Source organism: Neovison vison, chromosome 13 (genome assembly GCF_020171115.1).
Source record: "Neovison vison isolate M4711 chromosome 13, ASM_NN_V1, whole genome shotgun sequence".
Taxonomy (NCBI): domain Eukaryota; kingdom Metazoa; phylum Chordata; class Mammalia; order Carnivora; family Mustelidae; genus Neogale; species Neogale vison.
Window position 1 is genome coordinate 11,847,901 of NC_058103.1, and position 25,583 is coordinate 11,873,483.

The 25,583-nt window shown below is 46.3% G+C and overlaps 2 protein-coding genes across 2 annotated transcripts in view; both read left to right on the forward strand.

Annotated features, from left to right (window-relative positions):
- Positions 1-2,130: 2,130 nt before the first annotated feature.
- On the forward strand, positions 2,131-2,842 carry LOC122893108 (polyubiquitin). The gene has a single exon (XM_044229926.1). It carries the CDS (start codon positions 2,223-2,225, stop codon positions 2,682-2,684), a length of 462 nt encoding a protein of 153 aa, XP_044085861.1. The 5' UTR covers positions 2,131-2,222; the 3' UTR covers positions 2,685-2,842.
- Positions 2,843-9,493: 6,651 nt separating this feature from the next.
- Positions 9,494-25,583, forward strand: part of TTC9 (tetratricopeptide repeat domain 9) — a 31,763-nt gene continuing 15,673 nt past the window's right edge. The window contains exon 1 of the mRNA XM_044229925.1: positions 9,494-9,966. Coding sequence (XP_044085860.1) covers positions 9,561-9,966 — 406 coding nt within the window. The 5' untranslated portion in view covers positions 9,494-9,560. The remainder of the gene's footprint in view (positions 9,967-25,583) is intronic.

The following is a 25,583-nucleotide window of genomic DNA, read 5'->3' on the forward strand; positions in this document are numbered from 1 at the left end:
GTAATTTCGTCCAGAGAATTTAAATGACAAAAGCCTTTAAAAATAACTATAAATGTATGTGAACAAGTATATAATATATAAAATTAGAAGTTGTGACAAAAATAACAAAGTGGAGGGGGGTGTTGTGAAAGAGTAGAATTTTTATATGCAACTGAAGTTAAGTTGTTATCAGTTTAAAATAGAATGCTGTAACTTTAAGATGTTTTATGTAATTGTCATGGCCACAAAGAAAATATTCTGTGAGACAGCTAGCGGATTCATAAAACTAAAAGTGGAAAGGTGGTTAGGAGGAGGGGGAGGTGATTTTTTTTAAATGGGTATAGAGTTTCAGATTTGCAAGATGAGCGAGTTCTGGGGATCTGTCTCACAGCCGTGTGAATATATTTAACACAACTGAACATAGATTTTAAAATGATTAAGAGGTTATATTTTATGTTGTTGTTCTTGTTGTTTTTACCACAATAGAAAAAAAAAAAGACTTCTGGGGATGAGGGGAGAGTTAGCATTTATTGGGAACAGAGTTTCAGTTTTGCAAGATGAAAAGAGTTTGGGAGATGGATGGTGATAATGTCGTCTAACAATGTTTGTGTATTTAATGCCACTGAAATGAATACATACATATAGTTAAGATGATAAGTTTTATGTTTTGTGTATTGTACCATAATTTAAAAAAAAAACCACTAAGTCCAAAATAACCAATAAGTGTGACTATATCAATGAATTCATTTCAGAATAAATTGTGTTCCACTTTCCCTGAAGAGCACATTCACAATCCATTACATAATATTCCCAAAGATTTGCCAATAGAAATAAGTGAAACACTGCCCAAAAACCTGGTATGGGGTAGGTTACAGAATCACTGGGGCTCAATTCAGGGATACACAGGCAAGAACAATGCCACCAGTTCATGCCATGAAATAAAAGCACAAAGTCGGCACCATGCTACCACCACAAGACACTAGACACTGCCACCCGACCCCTACCCCTAATTCTGTCACTGGCAACGCTTGTCAAAGCAGTCCACAGCCTCTACCCCCAGAAGACTAATAACCAATAAATTATAAGGTAGCAATTGACTGAGGAATTTTATGGAAACTTCCTATTAGCAGAGTAGTAGAGGGTATAGCTAGGTACAATTTTAAAAATATATATATAATACCTATTTCTTGGGGCAGCAGACCTCCAAAATGTTCCTTTAACATTTACATCCCTGTGTCGTCCCTGCCACCTTGTACCAGGGTTAGTCTGTGTGACCAACAGAATAAGGCAGCTATGGTCGTATATCACTTTTGTGATTAGATTTTTAAAGACTGTGGCTCTGTTAGGGATGCCTGGGTGGCTTAGTTGATTACGTGTCTGCCTTCAGCTCAGGTCGTGATCCAAGAGTCCTGGGATCCAGTCCCACATTGGGCTCCCTGCTCAGTGGGGAGCCTGCTGCTCCCCCTGCTTGTGCTCTCTCTGTCAAATAAGTAAATAAAAATCTTTTTTTTTTTCTTAAAAGGGCCCATATTAGCTCCAAATAGCTTTCCCTACTAACCTAAAATTTCACTAGTAGAGATAAATTTCACTGGGACTTACAGTAGATGGTCTTTGAGAGTCTCCTGAAAGGCATAACGTCTTAAAATAGCATTTACAATAAGGCCATGACAGGAAACAAAAGCTAACTCTAATGATGCATCTGAAGAGACTCTTACCACGGAGACTATTTACAAAAGTGGAGGCATGGTTATAGGAACCAGGAAAGAATGTTGAATCTTCCAGCGATTAGCAAGCTATGGAAGATATTTGGGCAAAAGGCAGAAATTGCATTGAGAGAGTCCACTGACAGGTGGATCCCAGGAGTAGGGGGCGACCAGTCATAACTTTTGTAATGAGAGGATATAGCCACCCCAGAACCATGGTGCCAAAGCAGGGAGGGAATGGAAAAGAAATGAATTCAATCCCTCTCCAGCCCCATCCCCCAGGCTTATGAAGCGGGTGCTCTCCTTTGGGCAAAGCTGAGCCTCAGCGAGGGGACAAAGAAGCCCACTAGGTGCAGGAGTCGGTCCCCTCAGGGCACAAAGACAGAAAGGGGCAGAGAATGGATGATGGGATGGCACAGCATTAAAGCAGTTCCCAATTCTCGTTCAGGAGCGGCTGGCATTGTCGGGTGTGGGTGTCTTGGCGTTTGAGTGAGTCGACGTGATTGCGTTCAGTGTCGTTCCACTCGCTAACAGGTCAAAATGCAGATTTTCGTGAAGACCCTGACCGGCAAGACCATTACCCTGGAGGTGGAGCCCAGTGACACCATCGAGAATGTGAAGGCCAAGATCCAAGATAAGGAGGGCATCCCCCCTGACCAGCAGAGGCTTATCTTTGCTGGCAAGCAGCTGGAAGATGGCCGCACTCTTTCTGATTACAACATCCAGAAAGAGTCCACCCTGCACCTGGTCCTGCGCCTGAGGGGTGGCATGCAGATCTTCGTGAAGACCCTGACCGGCAAGACCATCACCCTGGAGGTGGAGCCTAGTGACACCATTGAAAACGTAAAGGCCAAGATCCAAGATAAAGAGGGCATCCCCCCTGACCAGCAGAGGCTTATCTTTGCTGGCAAGCAGCTAGAAGATGGCCGCACTCTTTCTGATTACAACATCCAGAAAGAGTCAACTCTCCACCTGGTTCTCCGTCTGAGGGGTGGCTGTTAATTCTTCAGTTTTGAATTCATAGTGCCCAATGATGGCATTGCTCTGCACTATAGCCATTTTGCCCCAATTTAAGTTTAGAAATTACCAGTTTCAGTAATAACTGAGTCACTGGTTTTCTCAATAGCTGTTCAAAATGTTAATAAAAGTTTTGTTGCATGATTAAAAAAAAAAAAAAGCAGTTCCCGATTCTTAAAGAACCCTAAAAGTTATCTAAGACAGTCCTTAGACTCTCTGTGAAAATTGTCTTTATTTCATCCCTAGCAGAAGTCCAGAAATGCCAAAGGCATAGCTTTTGGGGTCCAGCCACCCTGCTCTGGCCTTCCAAACTATGTGACCTTGGGCCAATTACCTAACCTTTGAAATCTCGGCTCTCTTTTCTGTAAAGTGAGTGTCATAATAACCTAATAGGGTCATGGTGAAATTAAATAATATTCACAGAGGTAAAGAGACTTATAACACTTATAATTTAATATAGATAAGTAGGTAGGTAGACAAAGTCTGGAGTGATGCATGAGAAACAAGTAACAGCGAATGCCTGTTGGGAAAAATTTTGGAGGAATGAGTCCAGGGTAGAAGGAAAATTTAATTCTTATTATCTGCTCTTTTTATGGAGAGTACTGCTGGAATTTCCCCCTTGCATATGTACTATCTTTTAAAAAAAAACTCTTGATACCAACAGTCTTTCTAGTTGGTGTCTTGTATTCTGCTGCTTATTCCATTTATTCTGCAACTATTAGTTACTAAAATGCTTTCTACTGTACTAGGTGTTGGAGCTACAAAAAAATGAAGATACCATCCCTGCTTTCAAGTAGCCAAAGTCTAGTTGCAGGGACAAAAAGCAAGTAGATAAGCATTATGGAGTGTAGTTAAGTGTGGCCTGATTTTTCTTATTTAAAATTTGAACACACACACACACATACACACACAATCCCCCTTAAATGACCCCCTTTTTGGTTGCACTTATCACATTCTAACATCCTATTCAACTTATTTATTTCTGGTGTTTATGAAAATTTTTGCCTGTTCTGTTCATTCATTGGTAGATGTCCAAAGCTTGAAATGGTGAAATTTTTCAGTAGATATTTGTTGAATGAATAATTGCTACGTAATAGAAAAGCATGAAAAAGGAACTGCCTGAACAAAGCATAAGGACCACTGAACTTCTGTATGGAGGTCATTAAGGCTTCCCAGGACAGGTGACACCCTGTGCTAAATCTTGAAGCAAACCTAGTGACTTTGGCTGAAAGACCTAATGTTTTAAGAACACGCAAAAGAGAAATGCAGAGATGAAACACACAGGAAATTCAAGTCCAAAGGCATAGAGGTATGAGAGAAATTGGCACATATGGAAAATGGCAATAAATATTGGTTGCTGGCAATTGTTTATGCTGGCTGGGTGATGGGCTCTTGAAGATTTGTTATACTGTTCTTTCTCTATGCTTAAAATTTTCCGTAATACAAAGTTAAGAATAAATGAATAAACTATTTTAATAACTATAAAAGATTTTTAAAATGAATGGTTCTAGGCAGGGGGGCATAGTGATAGTTACCAACCATGGGTAACAGCAGCCAGACTCAGGTGGCAATAGGTGTGTGTGGGGGGGGTAGTTAAATACCTGACAAGAAATACATAAATCAGTAGTTTTCTAATCATGAATGACAACTCAAACTAGCTCAAGGAGGAAAGGGAATTCATTGGTTCACATACTAGGGAGTACAGACAGGGTGTACCTGGCATTAAAAACTAGTGGATCTAAGAACTTCATTGATACCCCTAGAGTTCTGTCTTTCCTCATATCCTTTTTGTCTCTGTTCAAATTCTCTGTTCAAATTCAAATGTACAGACAGGGTGTACCTGGCATTAAAAACTAGTGGATCTAAGAACTTCATTGATACCCCTAGAGTTCTGTCTTTCCTCATATCCTTTTTGTCTCTGTTCAAATTCGTTTTCCAGATACTCCTCCAGGTGGTGAGTGAGATGGCCATTGATAGCCTGTACCTCAAATCCTCACATCTTGAAGAGTTTTTCTCTCCCATCTTAAAGACTGTAAATCTCATGGAAGTCTGTGATTGGCTCTCTTTGGGTCATGTGTCCCTCCCTGATCCAATCACTGTGAGACAGGGAGATGAAATAATATGATTGGCCAAGCCTGGAATAAGGTGTAGCAAGTGGGGACTGGAGGGGGTGGGGAAGGACCACAGACACCGCGACTGACAGCTCCACCAGGACCACATGGAGTAGGGGAAGGAAGGGATGCTGGCTAATTGAAACAGCTGACGTCACAGCTCCCACAGAGAGCCACAGCAGATGTTGGAGATGAGCAGGTTGTGGGGTGCAGAGTGGATTGAGTAGTAGGAGAGAGTAGGGATAGGCAGAGAGGCCTTACTTTTCTAAATCAGGCTACACTGGACTGGACACTGGAATTATAGAGAAAATTGTTGTTGGGTTGGGGGGTGAGTGGACAGATGTGGGAAGAATGAAAACACGAGGCTCACATTAGCCTCCTACAGCAAACGCTACATCCAGGCATGAAGTGGTTAAACGTCTCCCACGCTTCCGCGGAGGATGATTGAAGATTGCATATGGATGAAAACTGGTGATGGGAATGCTGTCATTTTCTCAGGTAAATTGTGAAGTTGAACGCAATTAGAAAAACATCCCCAAAATAGCTTTGGTTTGGTTGGCATGTGACCAACCCTGAACAGCTTAGATTAGTATAAAGGAGATTCAAATATATGTCTTTTGCATATGCTTAGGAAACTGAGCTGAAGGAAGAGGAAAGCAGCTCATGCCATCTGTTTAGGAGGTATGCAAGCTTCTGAGGGAATTTGGAAAGAAAAGGGGCTTTAGTCTTTTAAGACCAGTAGGCAGTGAGAAAGGCACATACTCAGAGAAACAGAAATAAGGTCAGAGCCCAGGACAGACAGACAGTCTGAGACCTGTAAAGCCAGCAGGAGCACCATGACTTCCGCTCTACACCACACCGAGTTCTTGCCATCAGAATAGTTCCATACACATCTCCTCTAAGAAACCTCCTTGTGTATCTCAGCAGGACTGAACCCTTCCATTCATGGTAAGGTCATTCCTAGGATTCACTGACCTGCACCCAGAGCTTGCCTGTTAGGAGTGAAAGGAAAGGTTTTGATGACATTGAGCCCAAGGACCACAAGTGCTGGAAACCTACTGTGGCTCAGTCATCTTTCTCCCCTGTGAGGTTCACGAGCACGTGATACATTCAAGAGCCATCAACAGAGGAGAAATCAAAATACTCCTTTATTTTCCCATGAACAGATGCTCAATTTCTTAGTGCAGAGCTCTCTTGTAAAAACAAGGTCAGAGCAAGCAGCCGACAGTAAAGGCCTCCCCGAGCCTCTCCCTCCCCACTACACACTGAAATCTTCTCACCCTCCGTCTTGCCACACTGGATCAGAAATGGAAGCAATAAAAAGTATGCTCACCTATGCACTGGAGAAAGAGAAAACAAGATGACCAGATCCCAAGAGGGGGCCTTGGCTCAGCGTACCTATTCCTGCTGCAGGAAGTAGAAGAAAAAGCTACATGGAGGTTCCTATCCCTGCCCTTGTTAAATATGGTCCAGTTAATTTCCTGGAATCTGACCGAGCTAATGAAAACGTCTTCTCTGGGAGAAGGCAAAGTCTGGAGAGAAGGGGAGACATGAAACTATCCTTTCCTCTAAATACTTGCCTCTCAAAATATGGGCCCTGGACCAGCAGCAACAGCATCACCTTGCAGCTTGTTAGAAATGCACAATCCTGGACCCCACCCTAGATGAAGGGAATCTGGCAGTTGCATTGTAATAAAATCTCCAAGGGATTCATATACACATTAAAGTCTGAGAAATACCGAGTTTCCGAATCCGTGCCCAAATTGTCGTTTTGATTTTTGCTCGCTTCCAAAAATAGGGCTCTGCATATGGTCAATAGTTAATGAAAGGATGTTTGAGAAATTCTCTTTGGCACCTATTTAATTCCATGTAAAGGGAGACCATTTCTGAGAAACCAGCACCCATTCACCAATGAGTGGCTTAGAGACAGAAGCACACTGAAAACAACCAAACAAAACAGTCTTGGCCATACACGCACAGCTCCACTGCATAGGACAGATGGACATAGTAAATTTCCTCTCACTTCACCCCCCCCATAATATTCTCTCCTTTCCTCACTCGCACTTTCCTTCATCCAAGCTACTATGAAGCTTTTGTGTTGGGCTGACATCACTCACAGCCTAGTACCCCCTGCATCACGTGTCTCTCGCAGCCCTGTCCTCAGACCCAAAATCTAAGAAGAAGACAATGCACCACTAAGCTGGGACGCTGTAGGCTAACAAAAAGCAATTTGTCACATCAGTATTTCTCGCCTTTAAACAGTTCTGACTGTCATGACCCAATTCATACCTTATCTCCAACAGTAGCAAAATCCCAGGCCTAGATCTTTATCCAACATGTGCCTGAGTATGAAATTAACGATAAAAACTCAGAGCACTCAACCCCAATTTCTTCTCTTGGCTCCACCTGATATAATCCCTTATAGGAAAAAGGGCCAGGGGCTGACAAGTATTTATGGGTTAACAAGCATCTGCCATAATATTATTAGGGGATCCAATAATGACAGGATATAATGAATAATGATTAAATTACCATCTGCTGAGCACTTATAATGTACTTGACAACAACCTCATGAAGGAAGTAGTATTCCCGTATAATAAGTGAGGGAATTTGAAGTTTTCAGAAATTGAATAACATCCAGGAAGCAGCCCAGATAGATACCCAGCATATCTCTTAAGGACAGAGCCTCTCAACCACGACAATAATACGATGTTTCACTTGTCAGAAAACATTGCAAACTCCCAGGATGAGTAAAGAATCATTTTCCTTCTCAGGGGCTAATGTGAGGATTAAGCGAGATTAAAGATGTTAACGCAGTTAGAAAAGTACTGCAACATACAAGGTATCATTTAGTACATTAAGATCATGTCCAAATAAAAGCCCTCCGTACCATACAAGTGACAACGATACATGTGAAAAACGTTCACCTTATAATGAAAGATACCCCAGTTCATTCAATATCCAGTTCTCATTCATCAAATTAGAAAATACTTTTCAAAGTTTAACCCTCACTGTTGGCAAGGATGTTGTGAAAATACTACATTGCTGGTGGGAGTTCATGTTAGTACAACCTTTCTTAAAAAACAAATAGATAATATGTTTCAAGACATTTTAAAAAATCGACATAATCTCTTGTAAGGAAACATAAATTAGGACAAAATTTTAAGTACAAATACAGATTGCTTGGACTTAAATCCCAGCTCCACTGCTTACCAGCAGTGTGCCCTTGGGAAAGTTTCTGCCACCTGGTGTCCAAATGGGGATAATAATAGCACCTATTTCACTGAGTTGTTATGAGAATTAAATGAATTATTATACATAAAGTACTTAACCCAGTGCCTGGCACAAAGAAAGCATGATATATAAGTGGTATCCATTATTTTTCTTGTCTTAGCACTATTTATAATAATTGGAGTCACTGTCTGACTAGAGAAAAATGGCTAAGTACACCATGGTATGGACATAACATGAATATTATGAAGCCACGAGACTTTAAAGGACTATTTAACCTCATGAAATGTAAAGTAAAAAGAGCAGGAAACTGTATCTATCATCCCCATACCATTCATGCCTGATAAAAGGGCACTTTGTACAAATAAGGATGTGCAGAAAACGAGTGGGGACTACATCAAAATATCAGCAAAGAGTATATGTGGGTGAAGGGGTAGGGTTGGAGGTTCCTTCCCTTTCCGGACTTCACCAATCTACCACAGTGCTTCTCACAGTCTAGTATCTTTGCCCCTTAACCCCAGCCTGTTCAGCGGACACTCAGGCTGCCTGGAAGAGTGAGTGACGGAATGGAACCTCGGGACGAAGGGCACGGAACTGCCCTGTAAATGGAAACTGGAACGCATGCACCCCCAGCCGGGTGACCCACAGTAACAGGTGTTTTCCATCTCTGACCTCGGTGATTCATTCCGCACAGCTGCCCGCACACGGGGGTGTCCGCGGCTCCTAGAATACAACGCCCCACACCGGCAAGTGCACAGTGTTCCGGACTCCTGGGCGGCCACACACGGAGACACACCTCGGAGACAACCTGGATCCACAAAAAAGAGGCCCTGCCACCTTAAATAGGTTCTTTGCCTGACTGCAAAGAGCAAGAAGCTCTGCCTTGTGCCTACGCCCCTTGCTCCCAAACGCACCTTTCTTTCTAGTTTTCAAGCAATCTATTGAGGGTGAGTCTGCATGCGTCCGGTCGCTGGCGGACCCCCTCCCTACACACACACGCACGCACACGCACATCCCTTCCCCCTCTCGTCTCTTCCAGACTAGGCGCGTCTCCGAGGGTTGGGTTGAATGGGAAAGAACGGGGCCGTCTTTGTCATTAATCCTCCCCTCCTTCGGGCGAGCCAAGCTTCTTCCGGGTCAGCGACAATCACCGCCACCCCAGTCGGGCCCGCGGTCCCCCATCCCGCTAGCCTCGCGCCCGCGGGGGCCAGGTCGCCACCGCCCGCAGGTTGCGGGAGGGGAGGAGGGCGAGGAGAAGGGCGGGCGGCGCGGGAGAGGGGGAGGGAGGGAGGCGGGGAGGGGACGGCAATCCGAGGAGGAGGAGGAGGAGGAGGAGAGAGCAGCCTCCCGCAGCTGGCGAGGAGAATGGGAGTGCGGGGCGCCAGACCGCCGCGGGGTGTCACGGCCGCGGCCGAGCTTGCCCGGCGCGGGACCGGCGCCCGCCGCTTTTAAACCCAGGCGGGCGCGGCGGCGGCGGCGGGCTGATCGCGTAGCGCGCTGGGCGCCGGGCGGCGGCCGGATGGAGAGGAAGGGCTCGGCGGCCGCGGCCAAGGGGAACCCGAGCCCGCCCGCGGCCGGCGAGGCGCAGCGGCCGCCGCCGCCACTGTGCGTCCCGGGCGGCGGCGGCGGGGTCCCGGCGCGCGGCCAGGCTGGGGCGGCGGCCGAGCCCGCCGAGTTCATCCGGCGGGCGCACGAGTTCAAGAGCCAAGGGGCGCAGTGCTACAAGGACAAGAAATTCCGCGAAGCCATCGGCAAATACCACCGGGCGTTGTTGGAGCTGAAGGGGCTGCTGCCTGCGCCTGGGGAGCAGGAGCGGGACTCGCGCGCGGCCTCCCCGCCCGGGGCCCCCAACCCCGGCCGCCTCTCGGAGGAGCAGAGCAAGACGGTGGAAGCCATCGAGATCGACTGCTACAACAGCCTGGCAGGTGAGCTGCGCCGCGCCGCGCCCGGCCCCTCCGCCCCTGCCCGCCCGGCGCCCGGCGAGGGACCGGGGCCCTCGGGTCCCAACCAACCGCTGCGGGCGCCCGCGCTGCCCACTTCCCCGCCGGCACCGTGCTGCTCCAGGAAGGAGGACCCGGGAGGGGGGCGCTTTGGAAAAAGTGACTTTTAGGATTGTACCTCCCCAAACTCGTCCTTTCCCCGTGGACACTCCCGAGTCCCTTCCCCCTCGTCCATCGTAAATCTCACCTAAAAATAACTGGTCAGACAGAACGAGCCCCGGCTGGCCTGGTGGCGATTGCTGCTGCTACTGGCCGCCAGTGGACCTGGGTCCAAACGCGGGAAGTAGCGCCCAGGGTGGGCACCCGCACCCACCGCATGCCCAGCGGCCGCTCTCGTCAGGTATCACTGGCACCAGAGCTCGCCCTCACCTTGCCCTCAACCGACCGCATCCCCATGGGCAAGGTCCTTCCTGCCCCAAGTTCCCTTGGCCTCGGTAGCAAAGGGCAGTTTGCCACGATGCCTTCGGCATCTTGAGCAAAATGGATTCCAAAATGCCACTTTCTTCTCTCTCCGCTCTGCTGGGGCCCCCGGTTGCCAGGTGAAGGGAGCGAGCTCAAAGCGAAGCTGGTTCATGGTTGGGCTTGAGCTGTGTGCGACATCCTTGCTCCTTCACTGGTCCTCTTCCAGCTGACTGCACGGCCTGAGGCAAAGGGGGCCCTTCTGCTGGGATGAGAAATTATATACATTTGGGATGAGAAAGGTACATTCATTCCAGAGTTCCAGAGTTCACTTTGGGGATTTAGGTCACCGCCAGGCAAAAAAAAAAAAAAAAAAAATTAACTTTGCCACAGGAAATCAAAGTCTCTTTTAAAAAAGGAAGAGCGTGGGTCCTTCCAGGGCCTTCCTGTGAGAAGGTGGGAAATGTGGGCAGGCGTGATGGCCTTACATTTGGAGAGGCATTCTGTACTCCCCTCACCCCATTGGACACCGTCCAATGCCCAATCCAACGGCCAAATAAAAGGCCATTACTCCTAGTCCCTAACCCTTGAAGTTGCCTAAACTAGCACGGGACAGTAGGAGAAGAGTAGCCTGGGGAGAAGGGCTGGGTGTGGCCGCAGAAGGTGAATGTGTTTTGGGCACAGGAAGTTGGGGGATGAAAAAAATAAATGTCCATAATGCTGCTGTGTTCCCTTTGAGGCGTCTAGTGCCAGCCTGCCTCTGTGTTCCCATAAGGCCATGTCCAGTATCACCTTCAATCAGGCAAAACCAGCCACTTTATACACTGTGGTTTACAAATGGAAGGGATTAATAGACTAGTAGTAGTAGCAGTTGCAAAAATGGTGGTGCCCATAGCAATCCTAGTAATAATGGCAGTAGGTAAAGTAGTTGTGCAGCAGAGATGGGCTATCTCAATCCGTCATCGTGCACAGCTGGGTTCTCTTTATTTCCTGTAAGCCTCTGGCATACTTGCTTCTGCCTGATGAATAGTTAAAGGGCAGAGTGGGTGTGGGTGGAGGAGAGGCCGTCTGGATCACTAATGCGGTGATTTCAGAGTGGTAATGGAGTTTTATATTTAGTTTTATCCACGGGCATTCTAGGGTTGCCCCTCACCCCACGCTTTTGGCCGCTGGCCTGTGGCTAGGACTGCCTATTGCCAACCCCAGAGGCGGTTACATTTCCATGGCGAAACCCAAGATGTGTCCTTGGTCAGGCAAGCCCAGCCAGGGCGGGGCTGAGATCCCGCCAGCTCCTTCACCCTTACCCTCACCACGCAGGCAACTTGCGAAAACTTCAGCAGTGAGAGAATGGAGAGTGGCAATCGCTAGCGGATGGATTTCCCCTCTGCTGCCTTCTCCAGCCGGTGGCCCCTTCTTCGTATTAATAATTTATTGTGTGCACCGTGCTAGTCACCCTATGTGCAATGCGCTTTTTAACCTTTAAAACAACTTGCTGAAAGACTGCAGAGAGAAAAAAACAAAAACAAAACCCGAGGTTCCAGAGCTATCCAACTCCAAAATCAATGATCAGTGTTCTCGACATCACACCCTGATGCGCAAATTCAGTGTCCTCTAGGCATCTGGCTCCCTGAATCCAGTCTTAGGTGGGCTTCCGTTTGGAGTTCTGAGCCCTGGGAACCAGGAGAAAAAAAACACAGGACCTAATTCAAAACCCTGATAGGGCTCTTCCTAAACATTTTCGAATTTCAATGAAAGACAAATGAAGAGTAATTACAAGCTGAGCAGTCATGTCAAAGCCAAAATCTGTATCCTGGACAGAAAATTCAGTTGGGAGATAGGATCCTGGAAGTCACCTAGAAAATAAGTAGAAGCCCGATGTTGGTTTCCTTTGGGATAATGCATAAAATCTCTTACTACTGTCTGAGAAGTCCCAGCTGATAGGAAAGTATCCTTTCTTGTTGGACAGCACAAGTAATACATACCTTTAAAGTATATTTTCTCTTAGAAAATATCAAAAAGTTTAAAGAAGAAAATGCAAAATTACTCTTAACCCTGCCACCAAAAGACACCCCTCGTGATATATTTCCTCCCTGTATTTTTCTCTAGACATTCATGTGAACTGTTTTCAAAGCCAGGACCTCCTGTATCTGCTTTTATTCCCAGTTACCATTATTATCAGAAGCGTTTTTTACATTTCTTTAAATGTGAAGATTATTTGAAGTGGCGACGTAAAATTTTTAGCATTTATAATGACCATTTGATGGAAAGGGAAGAAAAGATCACTGCTACTGTTGTCAGAGCCAGAACAGTGCCGTGAAGCCCATAAGATACCCTGTCCCACCTCGTGCCTGCTGATAAGAAGGAGACACCAGCTGCACATTCTTTCTGGCAGAAAGGCAACTGACCCTTCCATCCGGGCTATAGTGCCGACTGAGCAGCCCAGCCAGCTCCTGGTGGGAGCAGTCTGAAGGTGTTTGTGCTCTCAAAGATCTGTCCTTCTACACAGCTGTCCATAGAGAGAGACATTTGGGGTTTGGAAGGAACTTGGACCAGCCCAGAAGTACCTGGAGGATTAGGCTATGTTGCTAAGGGCAGCTCAGCACCCAACAAAAGGCTGTTGGGAGGCTTCTGGAAAAAACCTAGGTCTGGTTGGACCCTGGTACTCTTCACGGAAGGCTCCAAGAGGATAGCAAGAGGGTGGTGGGGATGTGCAATGTACTAAGAGATGTTCGTCTAAAAATCCATTTGGATGACTTGAGGGGGTCACATGAAGAATATGCAGACAGTTGTCAGAGTGCCCGTGGTTGTGGTCTGTTCTGGCTTGGGGTTCCTCCTGATTGGGAGGGATCTGACCAATACTGCAAGACCCCTGGACTTGATTTTACCCGTCTTATTCTTTATGGAATTAAGAAAAAAAAAATTGGGAAGTATCCCGTTCTTTCAAAATTTTGAATGACATTGATACAGTGATCGAAAAGATATTCTGACCTAACTAGGGCAATGTAGGACTCTACTCCTTGCCAAAGCTACAAAGGAAGCGCGTGTTGGCCTGTTGATCGACTCCTATTGACCTTGAACAAGACACAGGACTCCCCTGGGGCCGTGGAATGTTTTGTGCAGAGTTTCTTGAAAGACAGAGCCTTTTGCTCCCCATGGTTCCCATGGGGCTGTGGTGGCCCCAGCTGGGTGTGATCAAAAGATTACAACATGTAATGACTTTGTTGATATTTTCGAATGACATTCAAGACTCAAATGCCCGCAGTGTAGATGAGGGCCTATAGGCCGTGGCGTTGGATCTAGATGAGAGTCAGCTTGTGCCTCTATCCTTGACCTACCCTGTGACTTTGATTAAGCCCCTACCATGTCATTTTGTCCATTTTCCCATCCAATTACGGCTATGTTTAAGAGATTTTTTGTTGTTTATTTTACCAAAGGGATAGATAGTACCCACTGATCCTATATGAAGCTCCAGGACAAGGGTATGGCAAGGCTTAGAGAGGTCACACTGGGTAAAGGCCTGGGATGGGCATGTCTTAAAGCCATGGGACCAGGGCTGGCCACATAATTTGTGCAGCCCAGTGCGAAATGAAAATGGGGAGCTCCTTATTAAAAAAATGTGTGTGGGATGGGGAGAGGTATCATGAAAGGTGTTGAAAGATAAAGAAAGCTTTTCTCCTTTCTTTTATGACCTTTCTCCCTCTCGATTTGACATGGTGCTTTTATTTGCTATTTAATGTCATTATAAGAAAATTAAATGATTGTCATGAATTTTACTGTTCACCTTTATATTGTGCAAAGCTAGTTTTAAATGGAAACGCGAAAGGACTTACCTTTTATGTGAAATCACGTAAATTACACAATTCACATCTTGTAGCTTATACATGCATATGTAGTCTCTTCTTCCTAGAGCAGTGGAAATGCTGACAAAAACAAACTCAACTATTTTTATTTCATTTCTTTACATGCATTCCTTATGGGGCACTTTCCACCAAGTTTGGCTTTCTACCGAGTAAGGAAAGGAACAGGCACTATTCCCTACTCTTACCCCACTCTTTCCTTTTATATCATCGTTTTCAGCATAAGCAGTTGGCTAGTGCAGGGTAGAAACGTAAGTAGGAGAGGATATGATGGGGCTTTAGGTCATCTGTGCTTCTTACTGCTTTCTTTCTGTATTTGAAGCAATTTCTGGGTTGAATGGAAAGCATGCCTCTTGGGGCTGTCAGCATGTCTGCCTGCTTCCTTAGTCACAGACCTGACAGTCTTACCTCGTACTCAAGCTGGGTCCTGCTGAGTTCTCACGCATTGTGGGTCCACCTGAATTCTGTGCTCATGGGGCACCCTGAGTGCTACGTGCAAGTGGGGTTGCAAAGAATGGTTGTGCCTCTCTCTTCTGCTCATGTTCGTGCACCCTCATCCCATCAAACTTCACTTACAAAACACAGCTCCAAAGATAAAATTGTTAGGAATTTCAAGGAAGCAATAACAGAGCATTAAACCAAATACAGGGCCCTTCTGACTGCATAAGCCACCCATCCTTGAAGTCAACCCCAATGGGATACCAGAAGCTGCCTGGGTAGATACACCTAAGGTGGACAAAGTGAGACATAGACTCTGAGGCAGGTTCTAAGACCAAGGGTACTCAACAGAAAGGGGTGTGGAGCCAGAGAACCAAGCATGAAGATGGATGAATTGCAAATGCAAGAACTCAGTGGTAAGAAGGAGATGAAGACTAGAGACAACTGGTAACCCAGTAGCTAGAAGATAAGTTTTGGAGGTAAAAACTGGTCAAAGAAGGGGAAAGAAGAAGGGCTTCATGCTAAGATGCTCAGCCAAGAGCTTGCCATCTGAGAGAGCTTGACTGGCCATGCATTGTTGATCTGAGGCTGTTCCTTGGGCAGCATCTTTGCCAAGAAATCTCTACCTATAAATGTGGCCTCTAGGATCATGTGAGAATTGAAACTTGTAGGATGCTTTCTAGGAAAGAATATTCTGAACATAAACTTCTGGCTAAGTTTCTAAAGAAGATTCTGAAGGTCCTTAGTCTACCTCCAAGGGAAGTGAACTGGGTGGTTCTTAGCCAGAAACTCTTTAGGATGTCCCTACAGCCACAATACATGGGAGTGTCCCATCCAAGGGGATGCAGCTGCAGTGAGGACAGGATGGCCAAGATCTGGAGCAGCCAAAAACTGTTCCCAGAGCTTTGCAAGTTGGGAGTGACCTCCAGATGGGACAGTCTCTTCTTATAGCTACTCTCTCTTACCCCCAGCCTGTGCCTTCTCCAGATAGCTAGGATGAAAACCAAATGTCTCAACCCACCAACCATCAAGTGCCTAATTCCCAGGTGATTTTGGGAGGTCAGAGGTTCGGTTGGGAACAGAGTTTTCCATTTTCACCAAGATAATTAGTCCTGTCCCAACCACATAGCAGAAACCTCTAGCACCAGCCATGGTATCAGACATAAAAAAAAGAAAAAGCCAAAGATAACGCTATCGAAGATGAAAGGAGTTTAGTTCCTGGTGGTATTCATGTGGCCTGGAAATCATTCATTAGCAATGTAAAGCTCATTCATTACCTTTCTCTTGTACATGTACATTTTCATATCAGCCATAAAATGATGCCATGTCTAGTAGGACCCAAACCAACAGTGTCCTAATATTTTTGAAAAGGAGGTGGGATGTGTAGTGCCAAGGAAGGTTGATTTGAGCTGAGCTGAATCTCAGGTTGAAATGCATCCGAGTGGATCTTCCCTTCCCTTTCTGCCAAAAAGACTTTCAAAGAACACTCCGATTATAGATGACATTTACATGGAGCAAGCTCAGGGGCAAAGGTTTCCCTTCCATCGTGTTTCTGTGAGTAAAGAACAAAAGTGAGAAGTGATGCTAAATAACTAGCTATCTCTAGAGTTATGTAATCAGTTACGATTTCAGATTCGGATGTGACCCCAAACTTCACACAGGTGTGTGAATTTTCTTGGTAACATAACCAGCTTGGCCTCTAGCATAAGCTTAGGCACCTCCAACAGTAGAGGTAGTCACCACCACCTAAAGTGACCCATTTAACAACTACCACCAGAAAACAACAACTGTAATAGTAACAACTATAGGAACAGCAGTGGCAGTAAAGACCACCACAAGCAGCCCAGTTCCTAGCCCAGTCGATGTTTCGTGAATGAGTTAGAAATGAATGAAAATGCTTATTCCCAGCAGCTGCCTCATATTAAAGATCCTGTAAATCCAATCATTCCATTAATATTAATTGTGCATTTAATATGTGCTAGATGCTGGGCATGGGGCCTGAGTACACAGGAGTAAACATGAAGGACAAGGTCCCCGCCTTTGATGAATATACACACACACACACATATACATATAATACATATATGTACATAAAGATATAAAATTATATATAATTTATACATATAAATATACATACTTAATATATATAATTTCCTTTGCTCTCACTTCGTGAGACAGAAAGCTTAAGCTTAGAGCAGTTAAGTCACTCACCCGTGGTCACGTGGCAGTATGTGGCAAGCAGGGATTTCTCATCTGCCACTCTATAGTTCCACAGCCTGTGGTCCTAACCATTCACCTCGCAGCCTCCATTTTTAGGAGTTTCCTCCTTAAATACCAAAATTCACCTCCGTGAAATTTCTATTGATCCACCCATATTCTTTTTTTAAAAATCTTTTATTTATTTATTTATTTATTTATGTTCTTTGTTTGAGAGAGAGCATGTGGGGGGGCAGGGGAGGGGGAGAGGCAAGCAGACTCTATGCTGAGCTGGCAGCCCAACGTGGGGCTCGATATCAGGACACTGAGGTCATGACCTGAGCTGAAATCAAAAGCCGGATACTTAATCAACTGAACCACCCAAATGCCCCTGGTCTAGTCATATTCTGTCTACCCTTTGAGGCAACACAGACTACAGCTCATCATCTCACAGACTATATCTCAGCACCCGTGTAACAGGGACAAGCCTTGGCATTTTCAGGGCAGCTCAGTTTCCCCTCGTCCAGTCTTGTATTCTGTAGGTCAAACATCCTTTTCCTGCGATTGTGCCTTGTGTGATTAAGAGTCCCCTTCCATGACCATTCTGGGTGGTTAAGAGACAAGTGTCCTGCGTTCTGTAACCGGGTCAGAATTTCCCTTTTGTCGCCAGGAAGATGACCTGAATTTGCATGGACAGAGAAGTGTGAGGAGCTGGTGAACCCCGATTTCCGGCGAGCCGAGACGCTGCAGGAGCCCACACTTCCTCCTCTTTTCTGTCCCCCTTGCTTTGGAGCGTGTGAATTCCAGTTAGGAGGTCCTGAGAAATTTGAGTGGGAAGTATTAAGAGCTGGAATTCCCTTCAGCCATTACTGTCTCAGTAATCGCTCTGCAGACCCCATGAGGAGAGACGATCCACTAGATGGATAACGTCTGGAATTGTCCAAATGCATTACTCTAGACCTGGTCGGTTCTAATGTCATGAGAGCGAGGACGCCATCCTTTAAAACCATGTTTCCGTTTTAATGCCAAATGAAGTTGGGCACATTATTATTCCGGGTGGTGTGGAGCATTTGCTCTCCTAACATCCTGGAAAGTAATACTTACGTTTGCGTTTGTGTTTTTATGACTGGCTGGTTCTAAGTTCTGGCTTTGTGGGCCAAACTTCATCTCTCAAGAAACAAAAACAAAGAGTCCCCAAAGCCAGCACCAAAGAGACCAGTGGCCCTGTGTCTAGTGGAATATTGACTGGGGCAGACTCACGTGACTGCTGGTGGCACATTCACCGTACAGGAACTTAATCTGACCTTGGTTTGCCTCTCTTATTAAATGGGTATAATCATGCCGGCTTGACTCACAGGGTGCAGGCGAGGAGTAACGTGAATATATTTCCGCAACTATAAAGTATGAGTGCTATAAATTAGCATTTTAAGTGGTAGGGATACATAGAAGAAAAAAAGGTAGAGGAGAAATAAAAAGTGAGACCTGCCCAATGAAGGAAAATGCTCACCTCCAATGTTAATAATTCTGGGATAAAATGCATACTTGGATAGTTAGTATCTACTAGGAAAACTCGCTTGATGCCCGGTTTCTGTGTTAAATATCTATCCACACTGACTCTCCCATAGTGTTTCAAACACACATACTAAAATAGTCCCCCAAATACTGGTTTCTTCATAATCCACACACAAAAACACTTGCTTAAAAAAAATCGTCTAATGAGAACGCGAGGGGTGTTCTCTGAACTAAGATTTCCCTGCTTCTAACATCCCTACCTTTGAGAACAGAATGGAAGCTTGGCTTGGTGAACAAGAACTTGGACTCCCAAGTTCTCCACGTCCTGGTGCCTTATGTCAAAGACTCTTCTCTTCTGGGCTCTAGTCTTCTTATTTACAAAGACTAGGGTTGGATTCTAAGCTCTCCGAGGTCTTTGCCAGCTCTTCAAGAAGGTTGTCTTCACGCCACACTTTCTGAACTGTGTGGTCATAACACGGGATCGGGTCATTCTGTGTGTGCAGATCCATACCAGTCTCCAAAAGCCGTTATGATATGAAAAGGCAGAAGGAAGGCCACTCTTTAATACAAGTCCCTTGTGCGAGTAGATACAAGCTAGCATCAACGTATCTGTGTCAGGAAGGTCATCTGAAATCATTCAAGTGAAGCTGTTAACCTCACTTGAAAAGGGGACTGGGCAGATAAATTAACCTTAACTTTTAAAAAAATTATTAAGACCTTATTGTTTGTAGGGCAGTATTCACAGCAAAATGGAGGGGAAAGTGCAGAGATTTCCCATACAGTCCCTGCCCCCACGTGCACCACCTCCCCCATTGGGGCGTTTGTTACAAAGGACGAACATACGCCAACACATTGTAATCACCCAAAGTCCATAGTTTACATCAGAGTTTGCTCTTGGTGTTGTGCATTGGATGGCTTTGGACCAATGTATAATGACATGTATCCACTATGAGGATATCATACAGAGTGTTTTCATTACCTAAAATTCCTCTGTGCTCTGCCTGTTCATCCTTATGCCCTACCCCACAACCCCTGCAATCCTGGAGCTTTTACTCTCTCCATAGTTTTGCCTTTTCCAGAATGTCATGGAGTTGGCATCATACAGGACGTGGCCTTTTCAGATTGGTTTCTTTTACTAAGCAATATGCACTTAAGGTTCCTTCATGTCTTTTTTAACTTTTTAATTTTAAATCTTTCTGTAATATTTGACTTTTCTAACTATATATGCATGATGGCTATTGTTTTTTAAGAAAAATGATGACAGGTTTATCACTTAGAGAAATCATGGGTAATCTGGCTTTCTTCTTTTTTATTTTCCTGAAGAAAAGCCACCTCATAGACATGGTTTTTAGAGCCATGATAGATATTTTCTGTCTTGTCTAGTCTTGTCAGGCAGTGACACCGAAGATGTCAAGCAAAATTATCCCAAGGCCCCCCAATTTCTCTTAATATCCCACTGTGGGATTCATCCCCCTTTCTGCAGTGCTGCCACGCCAGTCCGCACACAGAGCTAGATCCTGACGGCCTGGAACCCCCCCGGTGGGAGAATGCCCCTCAGTAGTACGTTAGTGACAGCTCGAATCCGGCAGTGAGGCAGGGAAGGGAGTTCGGTCAGATCTTGTGATATGAATTGGTCCTGAGCTTTAGCGATGTGCCTCTGGTATGGAAGAAGGTGTGCCATGTGCTATCGGTGTCCAAGATTCTTACTGGCCCCTGAATTTTGAAGCCCTGGCCATTGGTACCTCAGATACAGCAGCCTAAGCATGGGAAGGCAACTCGCTTATTCCCTGAATCTTTCCTGTGCACTTTCCTGGGCTCCTTATAGCCCAAACCCAAACCTCCCCTGTTCTCCTCAAACATGGCACAGGTGTAGTGGGAACTGGAGTTCTAGTCCAGAATCTGGGGCTAACTTGCTCTGTGACTTTGGACAAGTCCCATCACTCTGAGCCTCAGTTTCCCCAAATGTAAACAGTAGGGGTTGGGTCATTGCCCTCCAAGTGTCCTCTCACAAGGGCTGAACTGTTTAGGATTTTGAAGACCTTCTAGCTCCCCGCTCCCCGGCCTCTCTTCCTGGGAGCAGCCGGATTTAGGAAAGGGACAAGCAACAAGCTCGCTTTTATTCTAGTTTACTGGTATGTGCTGACAAATAATCATTAAAACATCCCAACTAAGATTTCCAAGGCAACCCTTGCAAATAGGGAGGGTCAAGCGAAGTAAGGGACCTCACAACCTCCCAGGATGAGAGCTTCAGACAGAGCGTCTCTGAAAGAAACCAGAGTAAGGATTGGAGGGCTATTTAAAGTCTTCTCTGGGCTCTGGAATCTAAATTGATGTCACAAATATTACCTATTACTGCTAATATTTCCAGATTATTTCAAAATTCAGGCTTGGATTCTGAGCAGGCGGTCACTCACCATCAGAAACCTGGCAGTGCTGGTTAGACTAGGCTAGGAAGGCCTGATGGCAAGAAAAATAAAAGTTTTTAACAGACGGTCAGGATGCCGAGGTGGCTCCGTCGGCGAAGCGTCTGACTCTTGGTTTCGGCTCAGGTTGTGATCTCAGGGTTGTGAGAGGGAGCCCATCGGGCTCCATGCTCAGCACGGAGTCTGTCTGAGGTTCTCTCTCTCCCTCTGCCCCTCCCCTCACTGTCTGTCTAGAAATAAATTTTTTAAAAAAGAGAGAAAGGAAGGAAGGACAGAAGGAAGGAAGGGAGAAAGGAAGGAACGAAGGGAGGGAGGGAGAAAGAGGGGGAGGGAGGGAGGGGGAAAGAAACAGTGTCAAGGCCAAAACTTACAGGCAATAGGTGCTGGCTAAGAGTGTCTCAGACAGTTGCCACCCTTGGCCCAAAGCTAAAGATCCCGCAGGAGTCCAGCCACATCCAAGCATTTAGGGATATGATTCTGGGCCTATTGCTCTCACCGAGTCAGAACTGAGCTCCTTCCTCTAAGGGGCCTGCACCCTCGGGCTGTGAAGGGAACTGGTTCACTGGGAACGTGTGTAGACCCGTCCCTGACACCTAGAGAGTGAGAAGGCCTGTCACCCCGAGTTTGTCAATGAGGATGGGAGGGAAGAAGGAGAACACAGAGGAACAGATGGGCAGAAAACCTGCAGAGCCACGTGGCCTAATGGGAGAGAACTTTACTTAGCATAAGCAGGTCTGGGTTTGAATCCTGACTTTCCATTGACTCCGCCATTAACCTTGGACGGGTCCTTCTCTCGGAGTTTGTTTCTGGTAAAGGGTGGGAGCGATGATGTGCCCTGCACGGGATTGTGATGGTATTTGACATGAAGCGATACATGCTCACATGCCTGCACAGGGCCTGGTACGCAAGAAACGCTTCATACATGATGGTCTCGGTAAATCTAATTCTCACACCAGAAGGTACTAAGACAACAAAGCATGTGAGAGGGGAGGAAAAAGGACTCCGCAAAGGAGGTTATGGGGGACTGTGGGAAGCAAGGGAGCGCACGGGGAAGGACAAAAGAGTCATCAGTGACTCCAGGGCAGGGGAGGTGAATAAGGTGTAACCCGACAGCCTTCAGTGTGGGTGTTTCCGACCTGGTACGTTCAGTTGGGTTCCCTGGGGAGCTTCACAAGCAAGCAAGCTTACTGGTGGGGAGGGGCACTGGGAGAAGGCAAGGCCTGTCTGAGAGGGAGCCATCCAAGGGAGAGGCTGTGAAGCGGCAGCCTGGTGCCTGCCCTGCCTACCCCGTTGTGCTGCATGCTGGTGGCAGCAACATCCTGAGCCTCCTCCCTGGTGTTGGAAGAGGAGAGCCTTTGGCTTACTTGGTTTACTTGGGTGTCCTGAGAGCGAAAGCACCAGCAGGTGTGTCCCTTGGAGCCTCCTTGTAAATCCCGCCCTTGCAGGTGTGCCTCTGCCACGATGCCCAGGACCCTCTCAGGCCCCCAGGTCTTCCCAAGGCAGGGGCCCTGGGAACAGGAAATGCTCTCTGCTGAGGAGACCCTTCAGCCTTCTCTGCAGCCCTAATGCCAAGTTCCATCCACCCCGCTCTCTTTGAAGACACAATGGGCGGAAGGGATTTTTAACATAGTTTCCTAATTACAGAAGTAAGATGTTGTAACTGTAGAAGATATTAGATAAAAGAAATTCAAAGGAGGGGCGCCTGGGTGGCCTGATCATTAGGCGTCTGGCTTCAGCTCAGGTCATGATCACAGGGTCCTGGGACTGAGCCCCTTATGGGGCTCTTTGCTCAGTAGTGAGTCTGCTTCTCCCTCTCCCACTCCCCCTGCTTGAGTTCCCTCTCTCGCTGTTTCTCTCTCTGTCAAATAAATAAATAAAATCTTTTAAAAAGAAATTCAAAGGAGAAACTAAAACTCACTTGTTATCCAGCCATCCAGCTAACTCTTCCCTATTTGGGTTTATTTCCTTCCAGTCTTTTCTTCTCTGTCCATATAAATATGTATCAGCTAGTTCACTACAAGGTCTACCTTTCTCCAGTTTATTTAGGAAAACAAGGAGTTTGGGTCCTTTGTGCTGGGACCACCACCAGTCTCCTTCCCAGTACCCCCAGGATGTCGCTCATTCTCCCCAGGGGGTTGCCGGTGGGGGGGGGTCAGTTCTGCTTCCTCTTTTTGCCCCTTCACTTTCACACCCCTGGTACCACCACTTGGGGTTGTAGAGTTCCTGAAGGTTATGGGATACCCAAGGAGTTTACAGCTCAAAAACTGAATATTTTAAATTCTTCTTCTTAGCATTCATTTGGCTGGCAGACTACCAGGAGTTTCTTACGGACCGCTGAATTTCTTCTGGCAGGTTCTAAGAACGTGCCATGCTTCTCAGACTCTTTTCCCCCCCTCCATCCCTGCTCTGTCTCTTAGGCTCTTCCACTCTCAAATTCAGGTCATTTCAAACACAGAGCAGTTTGCTTATCTTTTTTTTTTTTTTTTAAAGATTTTATTTATTTATCTGACAGACAGAGATCACAAGTAGGCAGAGAGGCAGGCAGAGAGAGAGGAGGAAGCAGACTCCCTGCTGAGCAGAGAGCCCGATGAGGGGCTCCATCCCAGGACCCTGAGACCATGACCCGAGCCAAAGGCAGAGGCTTTAACCCACTGAGCCACCCAGGCGCCCCAGTTTGCTTATCTTTTTATCTGCCTTATTTGCCTCCGACTGCTCTCAAAGCTTCACCTCACCCCCTAGAGCAGTTGATGAAGGTGTTCTTAAAAAAGGATACTTTCGGGGTGCCTGGGTGGCTCAGTGGGTTAAAGCCTCTGCCTTCAGCTCAGGTCATGATCCCAGGGTCCTGGGATCAAGCCCCGCATCAGGCTCTCTGCTCAGCAGGGAGCCTGCTTCCCCCTCTCTCTCTGCCTGCTTGTGATCTCTGTCAAATAAATAAATAAAATCTTAAAAAAAAAAAAAAAAAAGGATACTTTCTTCCCTAAGAAGAACCCTGATGCCTTCTATTACAGCTCTTCACTGTGATACAAACACACATTTATTTTTCACAAGGTTCTGCTTCTACCACGTAAACGTTTACCACCTTGATTTTTCCACCAGTATTTCCCACTAAAAACATTTTGTCAGTATCACTAAGCATTTTTCTTCAGCATGATGTCAATGTCTGTGTCATGTTCCATTGTACCCGTGTCCCATTATTTATTTAACCAGTCTCCTGCTGGTGGATATTTCGGTTATTTCCAACGCTCGGCTATTACATGTGGTGCTGCCACAGGGAGGCCACAAAGTGCTTTTCGGTGACATGTGTGCCTGTTAAGTCACTCAACCCCAAAGTATCTGGTGATGTTTGCACTGGTGCCATGGAAGGATGGAGGGAAAGGCCATAGGAATAGGAGAGGTGTGGCTGGGTCACGAAGGGGTGGCTGGAGAGGTGATCAGACCAGGGACAACGTTCTTTAAAGTCCAAAAGGAGAACAGGATGGGAATTTGGCTTCTGAGATTTCCCCTCATCCTGGCTGAGAGTTCCTGCCAGTAACCATGAACATGCGTCTTGCTTGGCCAGCGTCAGCAAGGTGAAGATAGATCTCTACTATTGCTGGGTATGTACTCATCACCACATTCTCAGTGACCCAACTGGCCCCGCCAAATCCCACTTCCAGCCCAACGAAGGGGTGTTATGCAGACTCCAATAAGCAGTAATCCTGTACTGCTTTCTTCCTACGACTCCCTTCTCTCTCTGCGTCTACCACGATGAGGTCAAGAGGGAGAGATGGGGCCACAGGGGAGGGATAACTTGTTAGCATGCTGCCAGAGCACCAACAACCTGAACTGACCCCAGGCTTGGGTGTTGCTGTCCTATGGAACAGACTCTGATGTCCCTTAAAGGACTGCCAACGTGAGCCTGCAATGTATAGGATTTTCAATTGGTTTTTCCACTTTAGCTCTCTCACCTGCAGCTTCGCCACCTTAGTGCTGGCCAAGAAAAGGTGGAAAAAAAGAGGATGAGCTCCTGGAAGATAGCAGTATCTTTTCAATGCTCTCCGCTTTCCTTTCCCATGGCTTGGGCCATGATGAATGAATCTTTATCAAATACGTTTACTAAGAGCCTCTGCCCAACATTGTGTGGCCATGGCGAGTGGAATGCAGTATCCCTTGACCACTAGGGACGTCCACGTGAAGAACTCAAAGGGTGGGTAAAGTAGACATCTCCAGAAACAGGGTTGCTAACACAAAGAAAACAAAAGAAATCATTGGCAGTGCTTGTTTGAATCAAATGCAAGCATGTGCTGGATTGGAAAAGCAGAAGGTCAGAAGTGAAGGTGATGGTGTCAAGGGACGTTCAGCCCACTAGACAGAGTCACACGACTCATGGTAGTGGGAGTTGCGGCATCAGTGTATGGGAGAGCTCTTGTCTGGGCACCAGGCAGGGCAAGTCTGGTGTGAACAGATACAGCTGTCTTCCTGCTTTTCTTAGAGCTTCCCAGGGCCTTGCATTCAGAAAAAGACCTTTAGAGATCATGGAGTCCAGGTTTCCATTCTTTCCCACCAGCTCAGCTGGAGTGGAACCAACATGGAACCTGGGTTTAGATAACCTTGGCCCTTTCCTTACAAGTCAGATGGCCTTAGCAAGTCACTTAACTTCCTTAAGCCTCTGCTTCTGGAAGCAGAGCTAATCATGCCTGTTTCCCACAGTCATCATGAAGGTCAAGTGAATTGTTAA